Below are 23,567 nucleotides of genomic sequence, written 5' to 3'. Positions count from 1 at the left end.
CATGAGGGCTTACATGTAAGCTTTCAATTTCCAGTTTATCAAACACCACTGAGCAGTACTTACCTTTAAATCTAACCTCTCTTCTTCCTCTCCTTTCCTGTCTGTCTTATCTTTCTCCATCTCTCTCTGAAGTTAGCGCTCTTTCTTTTCTCTCCCTGTCAAATACAGCAGCTGGACTTTCAGCTAGCAACACACTGTGCCACAAACTGCACACCATCAGTTTGTGTGTTTGCTGATGTTTGTTGAGCTGATAGAAATGTCGAATTTAAAATGACCTGATATTTAAAAAAGTCACTCGCTTTATGTTCGCTCTTCTTCTGTAAGGCTAGCTAGATGCTGAAGTACCGCAACTTATGGACACCTGCAGTCATTTTGGCTTTGTTTTTTTTAGTTTTTTTTTAACAAATGTACCGCTAAATAACTAGTTGAGATAAAACCCAGTACTTAATGTTGTTTCTCAGCTGTTTCACTTGAGCTGTTCACCAGTTTTGGAAAAAGTTATCCACCACTGCCACTGTGCAATGAATCTTAGGATAGGGTAGGGTAGGTAGGTTAGATAATGCATTTCTAACAATACTGTTGCAAGCTGAGGAATCTTAACAACAAAGCACCCACACAGAGATCGAGCTTGCTGTTCTACCCCAAACAGATAGGGAGCGCTCTTTAATAAACACTTCAGCTATACTACACTGTATACAATAACTGTCGGTGAATTTATACTGCAGCGTGGGGATCCTATCCACAAAGGGCAAAACTGTTCTTTGTACAAAGCTGTAAATCTGCTTTCTTTAATGCCATAAAGCTGGACATTTCTACATGGGCGCTTGCTTTTAGAGCCAGCCTCACGTGGACCTTTGTTCGGGTGCTGGCTGGGCCTCCTAGAAACGTTTTAAAGTAATTTACCCTTTATTACCAGAAATGTAGTTCTGTATGTTGATCATGTATAACATCAGTTATTGTGTGAAAATGACCAAACTACTATTCAGCAGGACCGAAGCTAAATGTACTGCATGTCAGTGGTCCCCAACCTTTTTTGCACCACGGGCCGGTTTATGTCCAACAATATTTTCACAGACCAGCCTTTGAGGTGTCGCGGATAAATACAACAAAATAAAACCAGTAGCGGTACCAAAAAAAAGAAGATTTATTAATAACACACGTGAAAAGACCCAAGGAAAACGATTTTTTTTTTAAAAATTGAGGTTTAAAAAACCCTAAAACCCATAAATTTCACACCCGAGCCTCAACTCTCGCGGCCCAGTACCAAATGACTCATGGACCAGTATCAGTCTGTGGCTGGTGTGTTGGGGACTGCTGCTGTATATGGCAGGAAGAATCAACCTGTCTATTGGCACTAACAGGAAACTCTGTGTTAGAATGAGATGTTTTGCTTTCATGTTTATTTCAATTAGACTTTGTCGCTGATTATTTTTCTAATACCGTAATTAACCTTTTTGAGCAATTACCAGTTTTTAAAATATTTTTTCTGTTCCCAGACAATGTTTTCCATTATAAAACAATTAGCTGTGGTTAGGTCACATACTGACAGCAGCAATAGAGTCAGACTCAGGAGCAGCTTTCTTGTTGGTTTGTCTTCCTTTCATCATATTTTGCCACACTGACATGTTTATGAGACAGGAAGCTGCGTACTGGTGATATTTATGGGAGTAATAACAACATGATAACAGCTATTTAATGACAGTTGAAATGGGTGTCATTAGTTTTCAATTGCTTAATTTTCTCTATCAGTTAAGTAGTAGAGGCAGTTTTTTTTCTTTTTTTGACATGTTATGTTTAATATGATCCATTTTTTTTAATGATTATAGCCTGACAAGAGACAAAGCAAGGATTGTGATAAAGCCTAAATAAGAAACAGAATCATTTCCATCTGTGTAAATGCTGTAGTTACTACAAAATACAGGAAACTGTCATCATGTTCAAATGAAAACTCAACTCACTTAAAAAAAAAAACCTCAAAAAAAGTTTTTCCTCTCCTCAAAAGAAGGAATGCATTGTGGAGTAAATTACATATCACAGCATTGCTTTGAGAGGATTATTACAATTTGCAGGATTAAAAAGATGCTTGGTGTGTGGCCTTGTTAATTGCTGTAATAATGCTGATTCAAGGACCTCTCACTTTGAGTGTTGGCTTTTACTCAGAATTTACATAATGAGGACGAATGGCTTGCTGCATAGCTAATAAAAGATAAGCTGAACTTTTTGAGCTTTTTCTTGTCGCTGCTAAAATTGCAGATACAAAAGAGTCACGAGAAATTAGTGATCTAAAAAAGAAAAACAAAGAATGAGTCCAGCCATCATGGTATGCTGCTCGTCACAGCTGTTTAATCAGCGGGAAGTTTTCCACTCCATTACTCACTATGTTCTTTTTTTTCAGATGTTACGTTTGTGTAATAACCACTCACTTATGTAATCTGCTTCACCTGCATTTAATTCCTGATGAACTGAAGTGTTAGGATGGAGGTGGATTAATGCCAATGGCATTTTTGCGCCACGGACCGGTTTATGTCAGACAATATTTTCACAGACCGGCCTTTAAGGTGTCGTGGATAAATACAACAAAATAAAACCAGTACCAGTACTCAAAAAAAGAAGAATTATTAATAACACACGGGAAAAGACCCAGGGAAACCAAGTTAACGATAAAAAAGTAACAATAAAAACCCTGAAAACCATAAATTTCACACCCAAGCCTCAACTCTTATGGCCCAGTACCAAACAGCTCACGGACCGGTACCAGTTCGTGGCCCGGGGGTTGGGGACCGCTGACTTAAATGACCCATAAAGCATTGGTAAGTATTGAATATGAAATGTTACTTCCCTACCTTTTTTGTAGAGTAAAAAAGGTCAAATTGGATTGGAATTGTCAAATTGTCCTTTATCACCTAAACAGATTTGTTTTAAATAATGAAATAAAATGTAGTCTTCAGCTTAAAGGTATACCCTCTAACGTGGGTGACTGCATCGGTGAGATGAAATGTGTAAGGAAAGGCCTGGTTGTGTGTCGGTGTGCATGTTTGTGTGTGGGTCAGAGAGTGAGAGATAAGAGGCCGGTAGTGGCTCCTGACTGAGAAGATGGACTGTTATGGCCTCATTGATCTAGATCTCTCACAGGGAGCTCATTCCAATCAATATAGAGAGAAGTGGGGAACGGTGCTGCTGCTGTTTTGGACCACCGCCCCTGCAGTATCTGCTCCGTCTGTCCTTCTAACTCTTTTTCTCACTCACGCCGCTTTCATACCACCCACCTAATTCTCCTCAGGCTATCACACAAGCAAATATTTCCGCTTTTGTTTGTCTCTTGTTAGACGACCTGCTGTGAGAAGATTTTTTTTAATCAAGATTTTGATGCTGTATTTATTACTGTGATAGAACCTTTAGTGGAGGTCGCACTGCCTGCCACCGCATCACCTTTTCTGCTTCCCTTGATCACATAACAGTTTGCATTGGCACACTGGATGTTCCTGTTGTGTGCATAAGAAACAAAAACAAAGGTTGCAAAAAAAGTGTTTATATATGTTTTAAGATGCAGAATTCTGTCATACTTGGACAAATAGGTTGAAAAGGGCTCGATTAAAGGGAATAGTCTTGATGTAGGCCCAAAGCATCCTTTTTAGGTATCCCGAGGCAGGGGATGAAAGAAAAGACGTAAGCATGTGCTTTCCTGTTCCCTTTTGTCCCACTATAAGTGTGAATCTTTATGTGGAGGGAGAAAAGGTGAGACTTGTTGATGCAAGGGTGGGCGTGGACGTGTGTGTGAAGGTGAGAGAGGCACAGAGTGTGAATGAGAGCACTGGGGGAGGTGTTTTAGGGGGCCACTTTGGGTAAGGACACTGCTGAAAATTGAGGAGAGCCGACTGCCTTTTTATGTGCGTGTGCATTTGTTGTGTGGCAGAGAGGGTGTTTATGCGGCTGTTTTGTCTCACCTTGCATCTCAGGTGGGATGCGGGAATGAGAGAGTGGCTCACGGTGGGCTGCGGACAAGCAGATAGAGAATAAATCAATAAGGAAGTAGCAAAGCAAGAAAATGAGGGAAGAAAGACGGGAGGAGGGAAAACAATTTGGTTGTCGCTGCGGAAAAGACAGGCTGGAAAATCCGTCTCGTCTCAGTGCCATGCTAGCTCTTGTATTAGAGTAATGTACAATCATTTTGAAGCCAGCCTGTCAGATAGTCACATTCCACAATACCTGCTTAGACGAGCAGCTTGGCAAAGTAACATTTTGGCAGAGGTGTTAGCAGGAGATAACTTTTAAAATTTCATGGATGAAAGAAACAAGTAACACTGGTGACCTTTTAGTTTTCCCATGTGGAAGGTGTACCGCCAAGACTGCACCGCAGTACACCACACTGCAGTCTTTTACACTCTGGCTTTCTGCTCCCTGGTGACAAATCAGCAAGGTTTTGGATGTAATCCTGCACACAAACCCTGGAAATTTACATGGACTTGAATAACAGTGTGAAAACTTCAGGGACCATACTTGTAACTTTTTTATTGTTAAAAAAAAAGTTAATAAGCTAATATTTTTGAACACTTGAACACAGACAAATGAATTTCCTCTCAGTTAGACAGTTTGTTTTATGTCATTTTGAGTGCAGTTTCAGAAGAGATACTGTCAGAAATGGCACCTACTGACAGTAAGAAAAAAATAAATCCTTAATTTCCTTAGATTTTGCTTCCTTACAAGACTTTCTAGTCATGTTTTAAAGTAGTCTTCAGCAATATTTCTCCAGGCTTCCTGAAAGTTTTCTTTGGACATTGGCTACTTTTTGCACACATTTGTGATCCAGTCCTTGTAGCTGACCATTTTCAGAGGAATATTTTTGCTAAGCCACTTGTTCAGGGATTAAAAACGGAGCTAACTCAAGGAATGAACCAGTGCTGCGTCTACACTTTGCAAAGAACCAGTTTTAAATTGTATCTTTAGGCGATGTTATTACTAGCAGCCTGTCGCAAAAACACATTTGTTTGACTGTCTTTGCTTGAATCTATGAAAAATGCCAAATCATGTTGACAAGCATAAAATGGTTACTGTGCACCAACGATGTGATTCCTATTAGCCATTTGCCAGGGTCTTTTCAGTGTCAGGTGCAGTGTGGTCTTAAAAAATTTGAGGAAACTGGACAAGCAGAGGAAAAAAGTGACAAGTGTTAGGCCCCCAAAAATAATATCTAGAGCAGATGAACAGTATCTGCAAGTCATAAGAAGCCATAAGAAGAAGGGAAAAATGCAGCAAAGGACATGCGAGATGCATCTGGACCTTCACTTAATTAATCTGCTGTTCACTGAAGCCTCATCAGAAATGGTCCCGGTTGAAGGTGTGTGGTAGATGAAAAGGCAGGGCACAACCAAACAAGAAGCTTTGAATGTCCTTCAAGAAGCCCAGAGAACTATTCCTGAAGACTATTTAGAGACATGACAAGATTGCCTAAGACAGCTAAGGCTATCTGTGTTGAAGAATAAAGTTCATTTTACCAATTATTGACTTTCAGACTTATTAGAATTGCAAAAACTCTTTTTACATTTAAATAGTGTTTTGCATGTTCCTATAAATCGCTGCACCTATTTCCCATTTTCCAAAGTAAAGTATAAAGAAATGAGGGGTGGCTTGAAACTTTTGCACAGTAGTAGTTACCATGTTGCTCCATTTTGGTAATCACCAAATTAGAAGGGGTTAATTGATTATTAGAGCTTTAATTTAAAAGGGGCTTTATCCCATTAAGATGTGTTTACTTTTAACTTTTTTAATTTAACTTTAAAACTTTAGCCAAAAGTTGTTTTTTGTGCCCTGGTGTGAGTTTTAGGTCGACAAGAAGAAAACCCTGATAATGTCAATGGGTTTGGAGTCGGCATTATAAAATCAATGATGGAATTTGAAAGCATTGTTTACTCGTCATGGAGGGTTTCACCAAAGACAATAACAATTTGTATCATGGGAAGTGGTGCCTTTAAAGCTTGACAGATATAGGGAACTAAAGGTCACATCTCATATCTCAGCCACTGCCACACCAATATAGCTTCTTTATCTAACTGTTGTGAGTACTTTGCAAGCACAGTAGTAAACTGTATATCCCTCCAGATTCCATATAATATCTACTTTACTTTGTGCTGTTTCACACCATTGAAATAACTGCTGATTGGCACAAGCACCTTCGACCTTTGGTGTAGCACATTCAGCCGGTGCACGGCCTGAATAGTTTTAAAAAGCAGCAAACTAGGGCCCAATACGGATAAATCCATTACATGCTATTGCTACAACCTGTTTTACCTGAGACAAGTTTGATTTGTGGACTTGCACTCATACCCAGGGTGAGAAATTTTAACTGACATTACTTTCCAAATTTAGATTTCCATACTTGCCTATCTCTGTGTCAAAAAAGAAACAAGATCCAGTCTGTGGGCAGAATGAGCACAGCTTGAAATACCACTCCATCAGCAGAGACCTTTGATGTCTGATGTTCTTTAATGAAACATCTCACTCACATCACAGCACCCTATTAAATCCCACTCATACAGGGAGACAGGTAAAGAGTGAGAGTAAGAAAGCCAGATCAGGAGACCGCTGACCTTTGTGTGCATGCGTGGGAGAGAGTGTGTCTTTAAGAAGTAGAAAAAGAAAGGAATAAAACACCACTGGCATCAGACGCACCATGAGTTCAAAAATCTGATTTCAAAACAACTTTATTGCAGTTCTTCGTTATATAAAACATATCTAGTTACATCACAGCTTGTTTTGTGTACAGTGTGTACTAAAGTATGAAGAGTCAAAATTAAATTAACTTTATATTTTGATTTAGTTTACATCTTTATCATACACTAGTGGGTTCCACTAAAAAAACCGTTTCATTGCTTGCAGACAGTAATGCACACAGTGCAATAGTCTGATTAAACAGCCGTCATCTAACTGGACCCATGAAAAGAAGGCAGCTAAGCAAGGCAATAGAAAGAAGCCCTAATGTGATAACATACAATAGCACATATCCCAGTAAGTGCACAGTGGTGGTTTTATCCCAATAAAATTCCCAGACAAAGTTGCAAAAACCTTCTTTTTTTTTAAACTACATTTAATAGTTTAACCAACAAGTAACCAGTAATGTGTGATGTTACCATCTCTTTGTTTTTAGTTGTGAGCACTTGAGCAGCCAGCTGCATAGAGCCAACATGAAAGGGCGCTTGTTCTCACATCAACTACTTTATAACTGCTGGAAAGTAGCATCATTTATGGTTTTACAAGATTTTGCTCTGTTTCAAAGTCTTGCGCTTGACTCTCTCTTTGCATAAAGAGTGCTTAAGTTTCTACGTGACAACAGCAGCTAAGATGGCGAACTAATTCATTTAGCATCAGATTGATAATCTGAAAAGATAGCGAGCGTTAACCTTTGACTCTGGATATGACAGTTAATCAAAATGCAATTGTAAGCACACAGAAATTGGACCAAACACCAGGAAAAGCATTGGTGGAAAAATGTAAATAAAGGTTTAAAAAGTTTAACTTGGATTTAACTTCCATGGCTTGTTACCTTTTTAGATTCCCATCACAAAATTAAAAAGGGATTTAATTTTGTTTTATATTATCTTTCTGAAATTATACTGTATGAACATTACATACACAAAATTAATGCTCATTAATGAAAAATAACGTTAAATAAAGCTTTTTAAAAGCTAAAATGTTCATGTGTTTTAAGATGTCTGACAGAAAAAAGGTACCAATTATTGCATTAGTTACATTTGTGCGTTTGGTCATCTATAAAAATTTCTCACAAGACATCCTGCACATATTTCTCTGTGGTCTACCATAGTGGACATGATACAGCCACCAATCTCTGAGTAAAAAGTTTAGCGTATAGTTGCTATAGTTTGTAACTGGTTGCAAAGAGGGCAACCAAGAGCTTTTTAGCAGTGATTTTCTTTGGTTGCAAGCCTGTACTTTTCATGATGCCAGCTTTTTTTTTTAAATAAATATTAACTCACTGCTAGCCAAGCGACAAAACTCGCAAAAGTGCAAAGCAAACCAGAAACAAAATATTTGCCTTCATAGTAAAAGTGCCTCAGTGCTACAGCAAACACATTTAATTAAGTGCAGATTTTCTTTACAAGGTCAACAGCTTCAATTTCGGTTCGTATCATACTTTTAACGGCCTTACTACCGCTTGGAGAGTAGTTGGCAAACTTGCATATTCCATGCAAATTACCGGTGAACGATATCTTCTACCTATCAAAGCACTGCTAAGGAGGTTTTGTCCAGCTGGTCAGGGATATCTTCCCTAGTGACTGGTGGTTTCCAGGGTGTCACTAACTGATCTCCTGGTCTGTGTGACTAAGGCTTTATTCGTTTGACCCTATGTTGTAACCATAAATGTCACACATCCAAAATGGGGGACAAACAAACATCCCACTGTTAGTGATCATGTGTCTGCAAAAACCTCAGTAACAACAAATCTGAAGCATCTCAACTATGGTGAGACACCATCTGAAAAATGGCAGCTATGAGCCCCTAAGTAATAAAATCCAAATTATCATCATCACTGGCATCTTCACACACATATGCACGAATCCCGAAGGACCTGCAGAAAACCCACTTTTACTTTAATCACATATACATGGACCCTCATGTATTATTACCATACACACAGTTTTATATAATCACTGTAAAAATAAAAGCTTCTTCTTATTTGCTGGCGACCGTTCTCCTGTGATATCAAGACCAGCTTGACCTCAAACAAAAAGAAAAAAAAAGGAAAAAGCTGAATAAGAGCAATTTCAAAGCAAAGCAATACATTATCTCTAATGATGTTAACAATGGATAATTTTAGCTAATCCCAGGTGATGATTAAACTGTTGGTAGTTTAGCCAGAGACGAGCAGAACTCAGAGCCACAGGTGCAGCGCAGCGGTGCTCAGACACACCAAATCACTTAGCAACCACTTTGCCTTATCACCCAGCAGTCACCGGGGTCCTGTTAGTGTATTAGCAGGGTACTCAGTCCTTTTCATTAGTGCCCCTGGCTCATATCTGCTTCCACCTGGGTCACAGATGAAATGATTTTTTCCCCCTTTTCCCCCTAAAAGGAGAGATTTGTTTTTTCCTTTTAGCCTTGCTACTTTTTTCTCTACTCTTTTCAGTTTATCAATGTACTTCACAGGGATTATTCTTCATCCTTCTTACAGAGCTGCATCTCCTTGGCTCTCTGTCCATGCTGTGTAGGGAGAAATCCCATTTATATTCTCCTTCATGGCAGGGTAAAGACCTTCTGGGATAGTTAAGTCCAGTTTCATCTGTTTGTGCGTGTGTCTGTGTGGACTCCCCTGCTTCAGATCCTTTGAGCTTAGACATCTTAATTTCCCAAAAAGTACAAATACAAAACCTGACATTTTGGGTTTCAATGTGGCAGCAGTAGGCACATTATATCTCTGCTTACTTCAAGCTCTATGAGGCAATTTTGTACCTGAAAAGCCCCAAATGTCAAAGGGGAAATGACTAGTTGACTTGTGATGAAACTTTTCCTTGGATTTAAATGTTCCATCCTCATAATGGGATGCTGAAGTGCTTTTTAGCTTTGCATTTTTCAAATAACCAATGGGGTCAGAGCCGACCCCATTGGTTTTCTAGGGAAACCATGGGGTCAAATTTGACCCCATGGGTTCTCCAGGGTTAAATTTCATTCCCCCCTTTTTTTTTTTGCATGGATAGGAGGCACGGAGACATCAGCATTTAGGATTTAAACTGATATGACGAATGTGTTTTTCCAGGAAACTGTGCCAAGTTCAACTAAGTTGTTTTTGAACAGTTAAATGTCCTCTTCAGCTCTCAATCCACTGACTAGTCTGTGGTTGGCTCCAAGGCACTGAGGGTACACGGGTCGTCCGACACACACTGCTGCTGCTGCTGTTCCTCAATACCACGGGCAAACAGCCTGATCAACTGGCACTGGACACTGCAGAGATAAAGACACACACAAAATGCACCATTTAGCCTGAATAACAAACCATCAACTTAATGACTATGTTCTTTTCTGTGAGACTTTACTGCCCATGTGGCCGCAGAAGCAACGGAACGGCACCCCTGTGTTAGGACTCGACACGCAAACTTGAAAGAGACAGTCTGACACGCAGAAACCTTTAAAGTGCCGCCTATAACAGATGGAGTATATGCACAAAAAAAAAGCTGTAAAATGGCCAGTGTGTTGTACAATCTTAATTACTACCTGTGCCTTTTTTTCCCCTAAATACCTATATTTATGTCAGAACACCTGCTGTTTTCTTGGGGGCGTAAGCAGCAGTTAATATAATGCTTTATCTCTAGATTCTATTTATACATGAAATGAAAACACAAAATCAAGCAGAGGCATCTTCAGGTTGTAATTACATAAAAAGGTACCTTAGCTTGTTTGTAAGTATTTGTCTTTATCACAGTTGTGCCTTCAGTTTAACTTTCGCTAAAGATGTACTTCCTACATCGCACTCTTTTTTTCCCCCTCCAACTTTCCTTCCGTCGCACCCGGGCTATTACCATTTATTATCCAAGCAGCACTCTGGCTGGCTCACTCCAAGAACGATTAGTGGCGAGGAAGAGGCAATAAAAGGACGGACTTCTGCTTTAATTAAAGGGGAGTAGCCTTTTAACATGGGGAGGGCCGTTAAATTAGCAACATTACAGCGCCATGCATCATTGGCAAAGTACAATGGAGCATGAAATAAATGATGCGTCAAGCAGTGCCACGCCGGCTGTATAGAGATCTGATAGCGGGGAAAGCTGAAGTGTGGACAGGGCCAGAATAATGAGGGGGGCTAATTCCATTGAGTTGCCAAGATTGTACAGCGGGGAACAGTGAAAGACTCTCCTGACCAGAAACTATTGGACACTAGTGGTGCTAATGGCACTGCTGCTCTCGCTTCTGTCTCGCCACACAGGAGGACATCTTTATCACCAGCCCTTCTTTTATATTGACAATTTAGCTACACAGAGTATTGTCGTTGTTAGATCTTTAAATCCTCTACATGTTTTTTCCTGCTTTTTCTTTCCAAATTCTCATATATTTTCTCATATAACTCCTTAGCATCGAGCAGACCACTAGAATTATTTAGCCAAAATAGTAAAACTGTAGATTTGGGCATTATAGTTTCTTTGCTAAAAACCCTTCCTTTTGCCTGTACCTCTAACCCTAGATGGGTCACTGACAGATATTAAAAGTTTGGATAGCTTGTAGCCAAGCTAGCATTGCCATGCGAACATGTTATCAGCCTAATAAGTCTTCGGTCACTTAGGCCAGCGGGCCATGGACCGATACTGGTCCGCGAGTCGTTTGGTACCGGGTCACGAGAGTTGAGGCTCAGGTGTGAAATTGATGGTTTTCAGGGTTTTTTCGTTATTTTTGATCGTTTTTATCGTTAACTCAGTTTCCCTGGGTCTTTTCCCTTGTGCTATGAATACATTTTCTTTGTTTTGGTACCGGTACTGGTTTTATTTTGTTGTATTTATCCGCAACTCCTTAAAGGCCAGCTCGTGAAAATATTGTGGCGCAAAAAAGTTTGGGGGCCGCTGACTTAAGCCTGGAGCCCAGTTGGTAAGTCCCTGGCAATCTCCGCTAACTAGGAAAAAATGTGCATTCCCCAACCAGTTTTCTACTTGTCGAGTAGTTTGGTATCTTCCATGTTAACTAAAGTGACTGCAGCTAACTCCAGAAACCACTTGCAAACAGTTGAGGAAAACTCTCCCGACTGATGGTTGCCAACTGGTCTCCATGCCTGTGTGACTAGAACCTAAGGTCCATGTTCACCATCCTAAAACTCAGTCCACTTAAGCAGTCATCACTTTGTCAACGGCAGCTGCTCTTTAGAGGACATTTAGAGGATCTCGTTAGTTAGGTAAACCTTTTGTATATTGCCCACCCTCTAATATGCCAGTCAAAGGTATTCTTTGCTTGCACTGTTAGACACTTCTAGGTCTCTGGTCATCAGTCTGCTGACCTGTTCTGGCATGTAACCATGCTAATGTTTAACAATTCTCACTAAAAACAGTTATCTAAGGCTGATCTGAATGTCTCGATCTTTAATGGCTAAAATCCAGGATTCACAGAAGTCATTGGGATCAAGGAACATGCATGTCTGAACAGCTTTTCACAGCCATCTACCCAGTACCTTTAGGTGTTTCAAAGCCATAAACGACCAAGGCGAAAAGGCAAAGTCACGGTCACCCAAGTCCACAGGCTTTTTTCTACGATTTCAGTTTAGATCAAAGCAGCGGCTAAAAGTTGTACATCTGAGTTTTACTTCAGTGCACTGTGAATACAGAGTTGTCAGGCATACAGAACATAATCTGTTTCTACTTACGCTTTAAGACATAATACTCAGGAACATTTGGGGCAATTTAAGCCAAGATTACAGCTTAATACCCAAAAGGAAAGTCTTTACCACAAATATCCAGCCATGATGATGCAATAGGTATGAGCCCTGCACGTATTTCAATACTTAATCCATTATACTGCTCCTACAATATTATGTGCTTCAATTCAGAACCATTTGCCAGTCGTCATCTATGCCGAGTGATCCAGGCCCGTCTTTACCGCTCCGCCGCACAGAGTTCATTTTTAGTGACAAGCTTCATAAGACGGTAAAAAGAAGTTATCGAGGTTTGCTCCTCTTTACCAGGCAAAGTAGAGTTTAAAAGCATTAAAATGTCTAATATATGAGCAAAACATTCATCACAACTTATAAATAAAAATGCATTTTATTGTTTTTCCAGTGTTTGTTTCCCCAAGTTTGAGAGATTTCTTTTCTTTTTTCATTTTTTTAAACACCTTAGTGTATTCCAGGCAATTTCACATGTTCACTGCAGTCACCAAATGTTTCTATAAATCACCCAGAGGATCTTATACGAGTATGCAAATATGCATCTAAGTAGACCATGTAACTGTACTGAAAGTCTTCCTTTTGGGGTTTAACCTCTTACCACAGAGGTTTCTTTGGTCCGGATATTCCCAGGTATTTAACCCCTAGTGGGATTTTCCCCTTGGAGGTGGTCCTCAGAGTTAATGACCCACCTTGTAATCATTTGAGTCTCGGAAGGGGTGTCAACATTATAGGTGCCACCTATAACGCTGCCCTGAGAGTCTGAGATTAAGACTACCATGACCTGGATGACATCATTCCTCACCTGAGCCAAATGCAGTATTTCTACAAGTAAGACCTTGGTTGAATCTCTTATGATGCCTCGTAGCGTACGTCGCACAATTGTCTGTGCAGTCACACATGATTCTGTTGTCATTTACCTGACTTGAATGGCAACCTCAGGCAGGATCTCCCCATCGCAGCTCCAGCTGCCGAGGGGAGTGCTGTAGCCAGTCTTTGTTGCAGGCTCGCTCAGGTCTTCCAGTGAAACCAGTATGTGGCGCTCTGGCTCGAAGCGAAACTTCCTCACCCGGTGGACCTCTACAAAAGGGTGGTCAAACTGGGGGAGAAAGGCAGACCCACATGAGAAATGATGAAAGGGGAGAAGACGGACAGATAAGATAGACAAAGGAACAGATGTTCTCACAGATGCTGCAGATGTTATGCTCCCAGATCACCTGCAAAGGTTTCAAAGTGAGCAGCTTGAGAGCCGACACAAGAGCTCATCTTTGTTTTAGTGCTCGACTAAATCAACGTTTCTTCATTCAGAGTCACAAGGAAATAAGACGTACTGAACAGTGAGGATGGAAAACAGCATTTTAGAAAAGAATTTCTAATTAGAATTTCCTCATAATAAGTGTCTCCACCAAATTTTGAACTACAGCTCAATATATAATGTATAAATGCTTGTCTAACAACAATAAATGAATGATTAACCCTTGATTATGGGGAACGGAGCCTTCAGTCGCTCTGCTCCTTGGCGCTGGAAATCTCTTCCTCCAGCAATAAGAAATATAAACTCTCTTCCTGCATTTAAGTCACAGCTCAAAACATCTGTTCAAACTGGCTTATTCGCTTTAGTGCTGATTTTATCTGTTGTCAAGTTCTGTTTTGCAATTTTAACTTATTTTATGTATTTTATGACTGTTGCTCCTTTTATTAATTTTGTTCTTTTGTAAGGTGACCTTAGGTTTTTGAAAGGCGCCCTCAAATAATATGTATTACTATTATTACTATTATTATTAAAGTTTCACAGAGCAAGCACATCTACTATCACATGTCCCGTTTTTCCTAACACATGATAACATTATAGCCATAATGATTTACTGACATTTTATTGGAAGTTAAAAAACAATGGCATGAACAATCTTAAGCTGTTTTACTACACAACCATCTGTAACCATAACAACTGTTAAACACTGTTCTCACTGTTACAGTACATCATAAAAAAAAAAAATCCTCATAACTCCTGTCTACAGTGATCAAAATTTATTCAACATTCATTAACAGAACACTAAACAGACAAAGAAATGCTTATGACACATTAGCCTGGTCGTTCAAAGAGGTTGTAGAGACCTTGCATATGTGGGGCATCCACACTTTCCCCCACATTCACTGCAGCTCAGGTGCTGTTATAATATTATGGATGTGCCAATCACGCGTATGATCGTCGTTTTAATCTCAGTTTGCTCAAAATAACGACAACTAGTTCATGTTTTGGACAGTGTAGTCACATTGCAGGTTCTTGTGCATCTTCTGACCTCTGCATGACCTCATTTTGTGCACCATATTTCCCCAGTCATACAGGAAGCTGTTTGCACTTCACTGACTGTTAGATTTGTGTTGTGCTGTCATTTTTTCCCCCGCCTGCTCATTTCTTTATGTGTACTATAAGACACACGCTCCCTGTCATTCTTCATTTCCATTTGCTGTGCAAATGTACAAACCATTCATATGCAACACAAACCCCAGGAAACAATGCCGCTGTTGTGTTGTACATTATCATTGTCGTTATTATTAAATCCTTTATTTGAACAATCTCTTTTTCCAGCTATATATCAAAACTGCACTTTATGAGTGATCACAAATCAAGAACAACGTTGAAATATCCCAGAGACTGCTTTGTTTTCCTCAATTATAGCGAAGTATTTAAATCCAGTTTTTTCAAGTTCGGCATGAATAACACGCACAGCTCAAGTTAAAGTGTCCTGTGACCCGATATTCTAAGCACCGTCTTTAAATTTGATTAAGGAGCAGAGGCAAGCAGGAAGTCTTTGCAGCAGGGCCTTGTAAATAAACATGATAGAGAGGACCCCCCCACTTTTCCATACACGATGCCACAGCGAGTAAGAAAAGAATCGCCTGTAATAAATCGTGATGGACCGTGACACACAGAATCGAGGCTTCCAGGTGGATAAGAAGCATGCATACAAACAATATCACCGTAATCAAGTGCAGACAAAACAGTGGATTGTACACTGACCTTACGACCTGCGAATGAGAAACAGGATTCGTTTCTGTATAAAAACCCATGAAAGGCCCTTTATGCTGTTTCACTTTTCTAAAATACCCCTGCGATCTTTCAAAGCCCAGCAGGTGCCCATCACTGCAGGAACCTGGGCAAGTGTGGTAGTGGGAACGCAGACGGGTCCCATGACTTTGTCAAGGTCCTCGTTGATCTCTGTCTACGCTGCCCCAAACCAAAACTTCTGTTTCCTGAAGATTTCTCAAACTGATGGATCCATCAGGAGAAACTTGGAGTTCACCATCTAGTTCAACATGCATACTGGAGGAGCTGGGGATCAAACCACTGACATTCTGATTGGTAGGTGCCCCATTCAGGGCAGGGATAGCTCAGTAGGTAGAGTGGTGGCCCCATGATTGGAAGATCGGGGGTTCAAATCCACTGAACGGCTACCCTGAGGCACCCCTGAGCAAGATGCCGTCCCTACACACTGCTCCCCGGCGCCCAATTGCTGCCCACTGCTTCACTGAGTGAATGGGTTAAATGCAGGGAGGAATTTCCCCACAGGGATCAATAAAGTATACATTATTATTATTCTACCACCTGAGCCACAGCCCCATCCAGTGATCAGAGAATCCCATTTTCCTGAAAAATTACACTTAAATTTAGTTTACAGGCTCCTTGTGTGTAGAGTAAACATTGTATTTTTCCTACTGTCTTCTTACGGAACGTCCTTATATCAACATGTGGGCCTTTTTTCCTTCTTTTTCCAGTGACAGATGTAAACAGGCAAAAGGGAGAGATGCGGGTCAGATAACATGCAAGTGCATGAAAACTGTGTGAACGCTGGAGGAGTGAAGGAAAAGAGAAAAGAAAGATGAAAAGAAATTATTTTGTCAAAAATCCCCTTTCATCTCCGTCAGTGTTGCAGAAAGCGCACGGACAGAGCTGAACCTATTTTCTTAAACTTCACAGGGTGCCACTTTCTCTCTAAACTCCTCTCTGTTTTGTCTTGCTTTCTTTCTGTACCTTCCTCCCCTCTCTTTCTGACCCTCTCTCATCCTGAAAGTGGAGTGAAAGCCATTTATTTCACATCAGACCCGCTTTATGACTGCAGCCGCTTTGCATTCATGCTGGATGGTCTGCCTAAAAGGCTTTCTGACAAGGCCATGAATACGCTTAGTGGCTTCTCACTCCTTGTTTCTCTCTGCTTGGCTGGACAGTGATGCTGATATTAGCTGAACTCTGACGCAAAGTCCCGATCACCCTACTCATACTCATCTCCTGTTCTGTGCCGCAAGTAAAGCGGCAAAGACAGCCTAGAGATGCAGCATGTCATCATTTCTCGTTGCCATTATCACATTCAGACATCTGCGATTCCTGGACGGTGGTTAACGAGACTTCCTTTTCTTTTCCTTACACAGCTGTGACAAGTGAGTGTGTAATATAAAACAAGCTTTAAACAGCAATGCTAGCTTATCAAGCTCAAATAGCCAGGGCTAACATGCTCTCTGAAACATACTTCTATGTCAACATCTACTTACTACGATGATCGTAGCATGTGTGTGTGTATATATATGGACCTGTATGTACCCGTACCTCCTTAACAGACGGGCAAACAAACTAACCCCCCAGAAAAAATGTGCAAACTCCATCACACACACACAGCAGTTATTAATGTCTCTATGTTTTTAAAATTTCCCTTATGTGCCATTCAATGTGTGTTGCCCGTATGCAACACACTCGAATTTAGTTCGAGTTATCATTAAACACAGAATTTAAAACATTCTGTGTAATCATGTAAAACAAACCAGTTGCTTGATTTGCAAACATTAAAAGGGAGGGAAATGTTGAAAACTGCTAAATAAACATCATGTATCATTTCATTAATAATTAAAACGAAGTGAAAATTCTGTTTGTTTTGTACCTTTACTTTGTAAAGGTGATTGAATGATCCGTGAATAAAAACGGAGCGGCATTAGTTGCACAGTCATTCAAACTGAATTCCCCAGCTCATGGAATAATAATGGCCATCTTATTAGTACCATATATTCAATGTTTTTAATGATAATTATTTTTTTAAATTAAGACACTGTGGTACTCTTGGTAATAGTGGTATTTGATTATAATTGATAGTTGCTGATTGTTTGGAAAAGTTTCTGATTGACAAATAAATATTCATTAGTTACATTGTTTGTTGTTGAAAACAGAAACAAAGAGCGACTTCTCCATTTGGGAAATTGGGACAATCGAGCATCGCGCTACCGTTTGCTAATTAGACCCAGACAAATCGGAGGTAATAGATAAACAGAACCAAACTGTGTCCCATTGCTAATATCTTGCTTTTGACTCTCAGCGTTTGGATTATAGCATTCAGGGGAAATCCTCAGCAGTCAAAGTCATTTTAATTCCTACATTCAGCAGCATTGCCAGTGAAGGCTGGTAATTTTATGTTGTGCATGCACATTTCTCTGAGTCATCTAGATGCTAAAATATTTAATTGGGACTGGAGACACGCTTCGTGTCACTCGGAGCAGCAAAATCTTTCCCTTTGCTTGATAATTTCACTGTAACAGCACCCGCCTCTGCGCTCTGCTCTGAATACCATTTTCTTTACTTTATCATCATCGAAATGTTTGCCTTTCTGTGCCGCTGTATAATGTCAACTTTAAAACTGGAAATCTATCAAATCATCGAATCAAACCACATCACAGGTAATATTTTACCTTTGTGATTTAAATATCAGGGCACAACTGAAAAGGAAAATCTGACATTTAGAAATCGCCTCACAATGCCGGCTTGGGCTAAAAACACTGGAAATTCACACTTTTACCAAGGAAGCCGGTGCAGATAAAATTACTTGAGATCCCTCTGAATGGGATAAACTTCCTGTGGTCCTTCCTGAGGTAATTATTACTAATCACTAGACTACCCCTGGTAATACTTGTGCTATCCTGTGAGGGCATTAGTCTGGTATGAGCCTGCTCTCCCATACAGTGTATCCCTGATGCAGCGATTACCGGTGCCTCTCTGGACTAGGGTGGAGGTTATTTATGATATGTGGGAAGGCATAAGGGCTAAGGCATTTGAACTAAAGTGAACCAGAGTTGAGAAATTGAGCAGAGTCAGCAAAGGGAGGTGCTAGCACAGCAAGTGGGCAAACTCTTCCTTCTGCTTACTCGATTACAGGCTCAACACACTCAATCCATCTGTGCACAGACTGGAAAGTCATCATGTTGAACTCGATGCTGTGCGTAGTGTTTAACACGATGATTGACAGAGGACTGCTTCACTGTTATCTGAAGATTCCTTCTGTTATCCCTGCTGGATCCGAATTGCAGTCTTTTCCATTCAGTAAGATCACGCACAGCATGCCCCGCGCTTTACATTTATCGACAGTTTAGGCATATTAGGGGAAAAGCATCTTAACTGCTGCATGCCTATTCGGTAATAGCAAGTGCATTGAGATTTGATTGCACACAGCGCAGCTGCGTACGCCCACCTGATCGTCTTTGTTGGTGTGTCGAAGAAGGTGTTTGAAGAAGTCCAGGCGGGAGCAGTTCCTCACCAGGATCAGGTCTGCATTGCCGTCAGCGAGGTGGGCGAAGGGTGACAGGCCTTTTGGACTTCGAGGACAAGCGCAGCTCATGTTGGCTGCGTTAATGGCAATAAACTTTCCATGGATCTCATTCCAGTCACTGCTGTCATCTGAAACCAACATCAACACATTTAGGTTTACAAGTAAGAACAGACTAGATGAGGTGAAGTCATTCATACACAGATGTTACTCCTCAAGCTGCAGTTCCTCTGATGGCCACTTGAGGCTGGCTCCAAAGGTGAGTCAATCCACACAGACTGATGTTAAAGTGCACGACTTTAGCTATAAAAAGAACGTCTTTGCAGCCCGTTTACATACACTTTTCCCCTTCTTAACATCTTTAAGGCAGTGTATTTTTTTTTTTAAATGACCCACCTGTTTGGATTTAGTTTGGGTGTAGCCACTTTGACCGTCACGTGTGTCAACAGAAGATAAAACTGTTTCAGCAGTCTGTTGCTCAGCGCTGACTAAAAGATATGTGCGTCTGCGAAGTGCACCTATACAGTTTATGGTTGCAGTTTGCAAGCCAACTTGGAAGTCAGCAAATATGGTGCTTTATATAAGTGTGTTAGGTGTTACATGCAGTCTGATTGCAAAACTGTGGGCACAAAGCAGCTTAAGCTGCAAATTGTTCTGTGACACTTGCAAAGTAAACTTACATGTAAACACTATTAAATTGTGCGATTACTGTTGATTTGCATTACCTGTAATGCAAAACAACCATAATTACCCTTTTGTGATCGTAAGAGGCACGCAACCCAAACAGTACTTTTCACTTTAAACACACCTTTGCAGAAGAGTTCAGTTTCATATCAATGCAGCAGAGAGATATACTGCCTTTAACTCAGAGTTACGTGAACTTTACGCATGGCAGTCTTCTCCAATGAAGTTTGGACACCTAAGCATAAATTCGTCCAAATTTCCAGAATTACTCCTGGAATTACTTTGGTAGAGCGTGCAGGAGATGGGCCACTTCTCCTCTCCAGCTCCTCACCTGACACACCTGCTCCATTTCCACACAAGCGCAACTGGACATCAAATAGGTTTACACACTAGGAAGCTGGCATTTGTTGTGTTTGAAAAGAATCTTTGCTACCAAGGTCAACAGTGAGTTCAGCGAGTTTCATTCAGTTGCACATTTCTAACTTTTGATTGCTGGATGTCAGCATCTTTCTCCTTAAAACCTTTAAAAACTTGACTTGGTTTCCAGTATTCCATATGAGGTTGCCAAATGTGTAGTAATCCATTGCACTGCTGAAACACACTACAGAGCTCCAAAGCTGCCGGTGCTGTATGCTCCAAATAACCACACTCACTTTTATTTAAGTGCACTCCACTTGGAATTAAATGTGTCATGTTGATGGAGGGAAATGGTGAGTTAGCAGCAAAAAACTAAAAAAATCAAGTGGTGGTGAATGAGAAAAAAAAAAAATACTTTTTTCACAACCCCGCCTCAAGCGGTCGAAGGTAATCTTTTAAAAGTGTGAGGTTATCAGTTTGCTTTTGTCCATTTGTGCTTTTGCTTAACTTCTTCTGCTGTCTCTGCAATATTCAAACTCCTCCATGTGACATTGAGACTCTTAAACAAGCAAACCTTGAGCTGAAGAGATTTTAAGTTCACTGGAACTTTACCTGCAATTCGGCTGCAGCTCTGCCACATTTGCAAAAAACGCCACATTTAATTTCGTTTTGGAGAATTCTGAAAACCTCAAGCTATGTACTTGTACAACTGAGATAAGAGATGGAAAAAAACCCTCATTGAGCTTGTCCAGAAGGGTCCATTATCAAGCTGAAATGAATAATCTGTGCACCATCAGGTATGTGGGTTTGAAATATTTTCTGCATTTTGCTAAGTCTTTATGAGTCCTGGGGTTAAGCTCCAAGCTTGTCACAGAGCAATAGTGATGCTGATGAGGGTCCATTAAGATCCAGATGTCTTGGCAGCCGTTCTCAGTGCAGCTACCCCGCTGACTGAGCCAAGATAGAAACTTCCCCGCCGACACCAATCTACCAAGGCTGCGAGTCTTCCGCTACGAAACGCAATTAAGCACGACGAGGTAAGGGTCAACAAAAGAAAGAGGAAGTCGTACAAAGGTGGAAGGCTGATGGGTTAACCGCGAGTTTGCTCGTTATGATTAAATGGCACGCGTGGCCTCCCATACCGCGAATGACAGACGCGATGGTTGCACTTCACAAATCACCACTCTGTTCCTCCGAGATTAGTGGCTGTTTACTTGTGCGATGGCGTATCAAAGACACAGTGCTATCACCCACGGGACCGCCGGTGTCTGTCACCAGGGTGATAGTTGCTGCAGCAAGCTGGAAAAAAGTGATCACAGACATCCAAATTAGCATCTGACTGCTCCGCGAGCACCTCAGAGGGAAAATTATGTGATCTCGGAAAGCAAAACGATTCATTACCCACCCCCCCAACACACACAGACACACACACACGTTGCAAAAGCAAACTTACAGAGGTGATAACGCGAACCAATGATAACAAGCCCACCGAGGCTACTTTAAAACAACAGTATTCTAATTGGAAAGCAGTGATGTAAAAGTTAAAGAACAACAACAAGACATCCAACGGTGGACTGTAGGCTCTGCGTTTGGAGAATGTTTCCAAATGAGTGTTTGCTTTTGCAGGAGAGGCTGGCTCATTTGCAGTGAGGGAGTGTGTCGTGCCTCATTGATTTAGCAGTTGTCTGAGATTTCCCTCACCAGAGAAGAAGACAGGAAGAAGAAAAAAAAAAGCACAAAACAAACAGCAGCAGTGGCGTGAGGCAAAAGCCCCTGTCAGTGCTGGCAGAGCCAAATTTTGTTCTGATTAGTGGAAACTGGTCACACGGCCCGCACAGATACACAAACAGGTTGCGCTTGCTTTTATATTTAAAACAGGCGAAAAATTAAAAAAAATATAAACACAAACACTCCAGAGGAGCCCTGAGTGCCAGATAGCCAAGAGAAGATACTGCTGAATTTAACATCCTGACACTAATTAGAGAACACACACGCACAGATCATCTGCAGCTCAGAGTACACACTAACACACACTAACACACACTAACACAGGAGTCAGTATTTCATCTGGCTCCAGAGGGCTTCTGCTGCGGTGTCGCGGTTTTGAGAGGGTTGGGGGTAATAAAGTGTGTGTGTATGTGTGCAAATGGTCAGAGGGAGAGCAGGAGGTGGCTGTCGTCCTCGGTCCTGTGCAGACAGAAAGAGTCCGACTGGGAACATGTAACCTCGCAAAGTAGGCGCGAGGGCTGGTTGCTGGAGATTCGGTAAATCAATAGGTTAAAAAGGAAAAAAAAAAGAAAAAAAGAAGGCGGCTCCGGGGGGGGCATAACAGGGGAGCTATGCACTGTCACTAAAAATCACTTTACGTTTTCTCATCAATAACTCATCAAGAATCTCATCAAGAATTTTGCCGTGCTGCGGGAGAGAAAGAGGAAGAAGAAAAAGGAGAAGAAAAAAAATCAACCCAACAGAAAACCCAGGAGCGAAATGTTGCGAGGGAGAAGTTGATGCGGTTATTTACACTCAGTCCACCTCAGGTACTTAATCTTTCGCAGAAAAAGAGAGAAAAATGCAAATCTTCCCCTGTTTTATGTGTACGACTTCAAGGGAAAAGACAGCCAGCGTGGGATTGTCTCCTCTCCTCTTTTCCCCCTTCTTCTCCTGTCTCTATTCTTAAAACTACAGCCTGTAAAAATACTCATTTTCACATGTATCAGAAGCCTGGCAATGGTTTCAAACTAGACAAACAAGCAGATAACGAGGTAGAGAAATGAGAAATGCACTTTTTCCTGTGTGATTAAGGCAGTACATTTCTAGTAATAAACCCGAACCCGTACCTTTGCCTGGCTTTTCCTTCTCCTCCGACACGTCGCTGTGCGTGTCTTTTGATGAGCGGTTGTGCTGACAGATGCTGCACCTGAAATATCAGCGACACTTTGATTAAAACATCAGTCTCCCTGCTGACATTCCAAACTTTAACAAGCCTAAATGATGCATTTGATAGGAATGCATTCGGTCCATCTGAAACCCGGCTCGGCTTATAAGTCTAAAGCCTTTTGTAGCTCGGTCATGTCACATTTTACGCTACAATAAGTTGTCGAGTTACACAGTGATGGCACTTTTTGGAAAAGGATGAAACTTTCCTGAAAACCCGAAATAAAGCGATAGCTTTTCATTTACCCGGATCGACACTGCAGCTTGTCCCTCGGATTCCCCACGTCGTCCTCGGCGGGGAGGAAAGAGACTGTGCCCTCGTAGTAGTTGTGGCTCAGAAAGGTTTTCACACCTGGAAAGGAGACACAGTCAGTGTGAGTGCAGAATCCAAATGTGCCGTGTGTTTTATTTTGTTGTGCTTAATTTCAACCTGAACTCTTTTTTTTTTTTTTAAGGTTTTACTAGAAAAACAAACAAACAAAACACAACACATCAGCTTTCACTTTTTAGGCAAGTATGTAACCCCCTACCCTGCAGAACCACTTTATTGATCACTGTTGATTACTGCATAAAAGTTTGATTTTTAAAAACAAAAAAAACCCCAAAACCTTTCTAGCTTATTGCATTCATATTATTTATTAATTGCA

General features: G+C 40.9%; 2 protein-coding genes across 2 annotated transcripts in view; one reads left to right on the top strand and one right to left on the bottom strand.

The window, feature by feature from the left end:
* Window positions 1–23,567, top strand: part of gramd4a (GRAM domain containing 4a) — a 471,921-nt gene that overhangs the window by 102,387 nt on the left and 345,967 nt on the right. The window lies entirely within an intron of this gene.
* The window catches only part of cerk (ceramide kinase), a 55,717-nt gene continuing 38,838 nt past the window's right edge, over window positions 6,689–23,567 (bottom strand). Inside the window, exons 9-13 of the mRNA XM_082510802.1 lie at window positions 23,167–23,272; window positions 22,824–22,903; window positions 18,871–19,076; window positions 13,285–13,463; window positions 6,689–9,951 (exon numbers count right to left, since the gene is read on the bottom strand). Of these exons, the coding sequence (XP_082366928.1) occupies window positions 9,837–9,951; window positions 13,285–13,463; window positions 18,871–19,076; window positions 22,824–22,903; window positions 23,167–23,272 (686 nt within the window). The 3' untranslated portion in view covers window positions 6,689–9,836. The remainder of the gene's footprint in view (window positions 9,952–13,284; window positions 13,464–18,870; window positions 19,077–22,823; window positions 22,904–23,166; window positions 23,273–23,567) is intronic.

Source organism: Aulonocara stuartgranti, assembly GCF_965226115.1.
Source record: "Aulonocara stuartgranti genome assembly, chromosome: 17".
In the NCBI taxonomy this organism is placed as follows: domain Eukaryota; kingdom Metazoa; phylum Chordata; class Actinopteri; order Cichliformes; family Cichlidae; genus Aulonocara; species Aulonocara stuartgranti.
The sequence above is the reverse complement of the archived record's forward strand: the minus strand, read 5'-3'. Positions and strand labels throughout refer to the sequence as shown.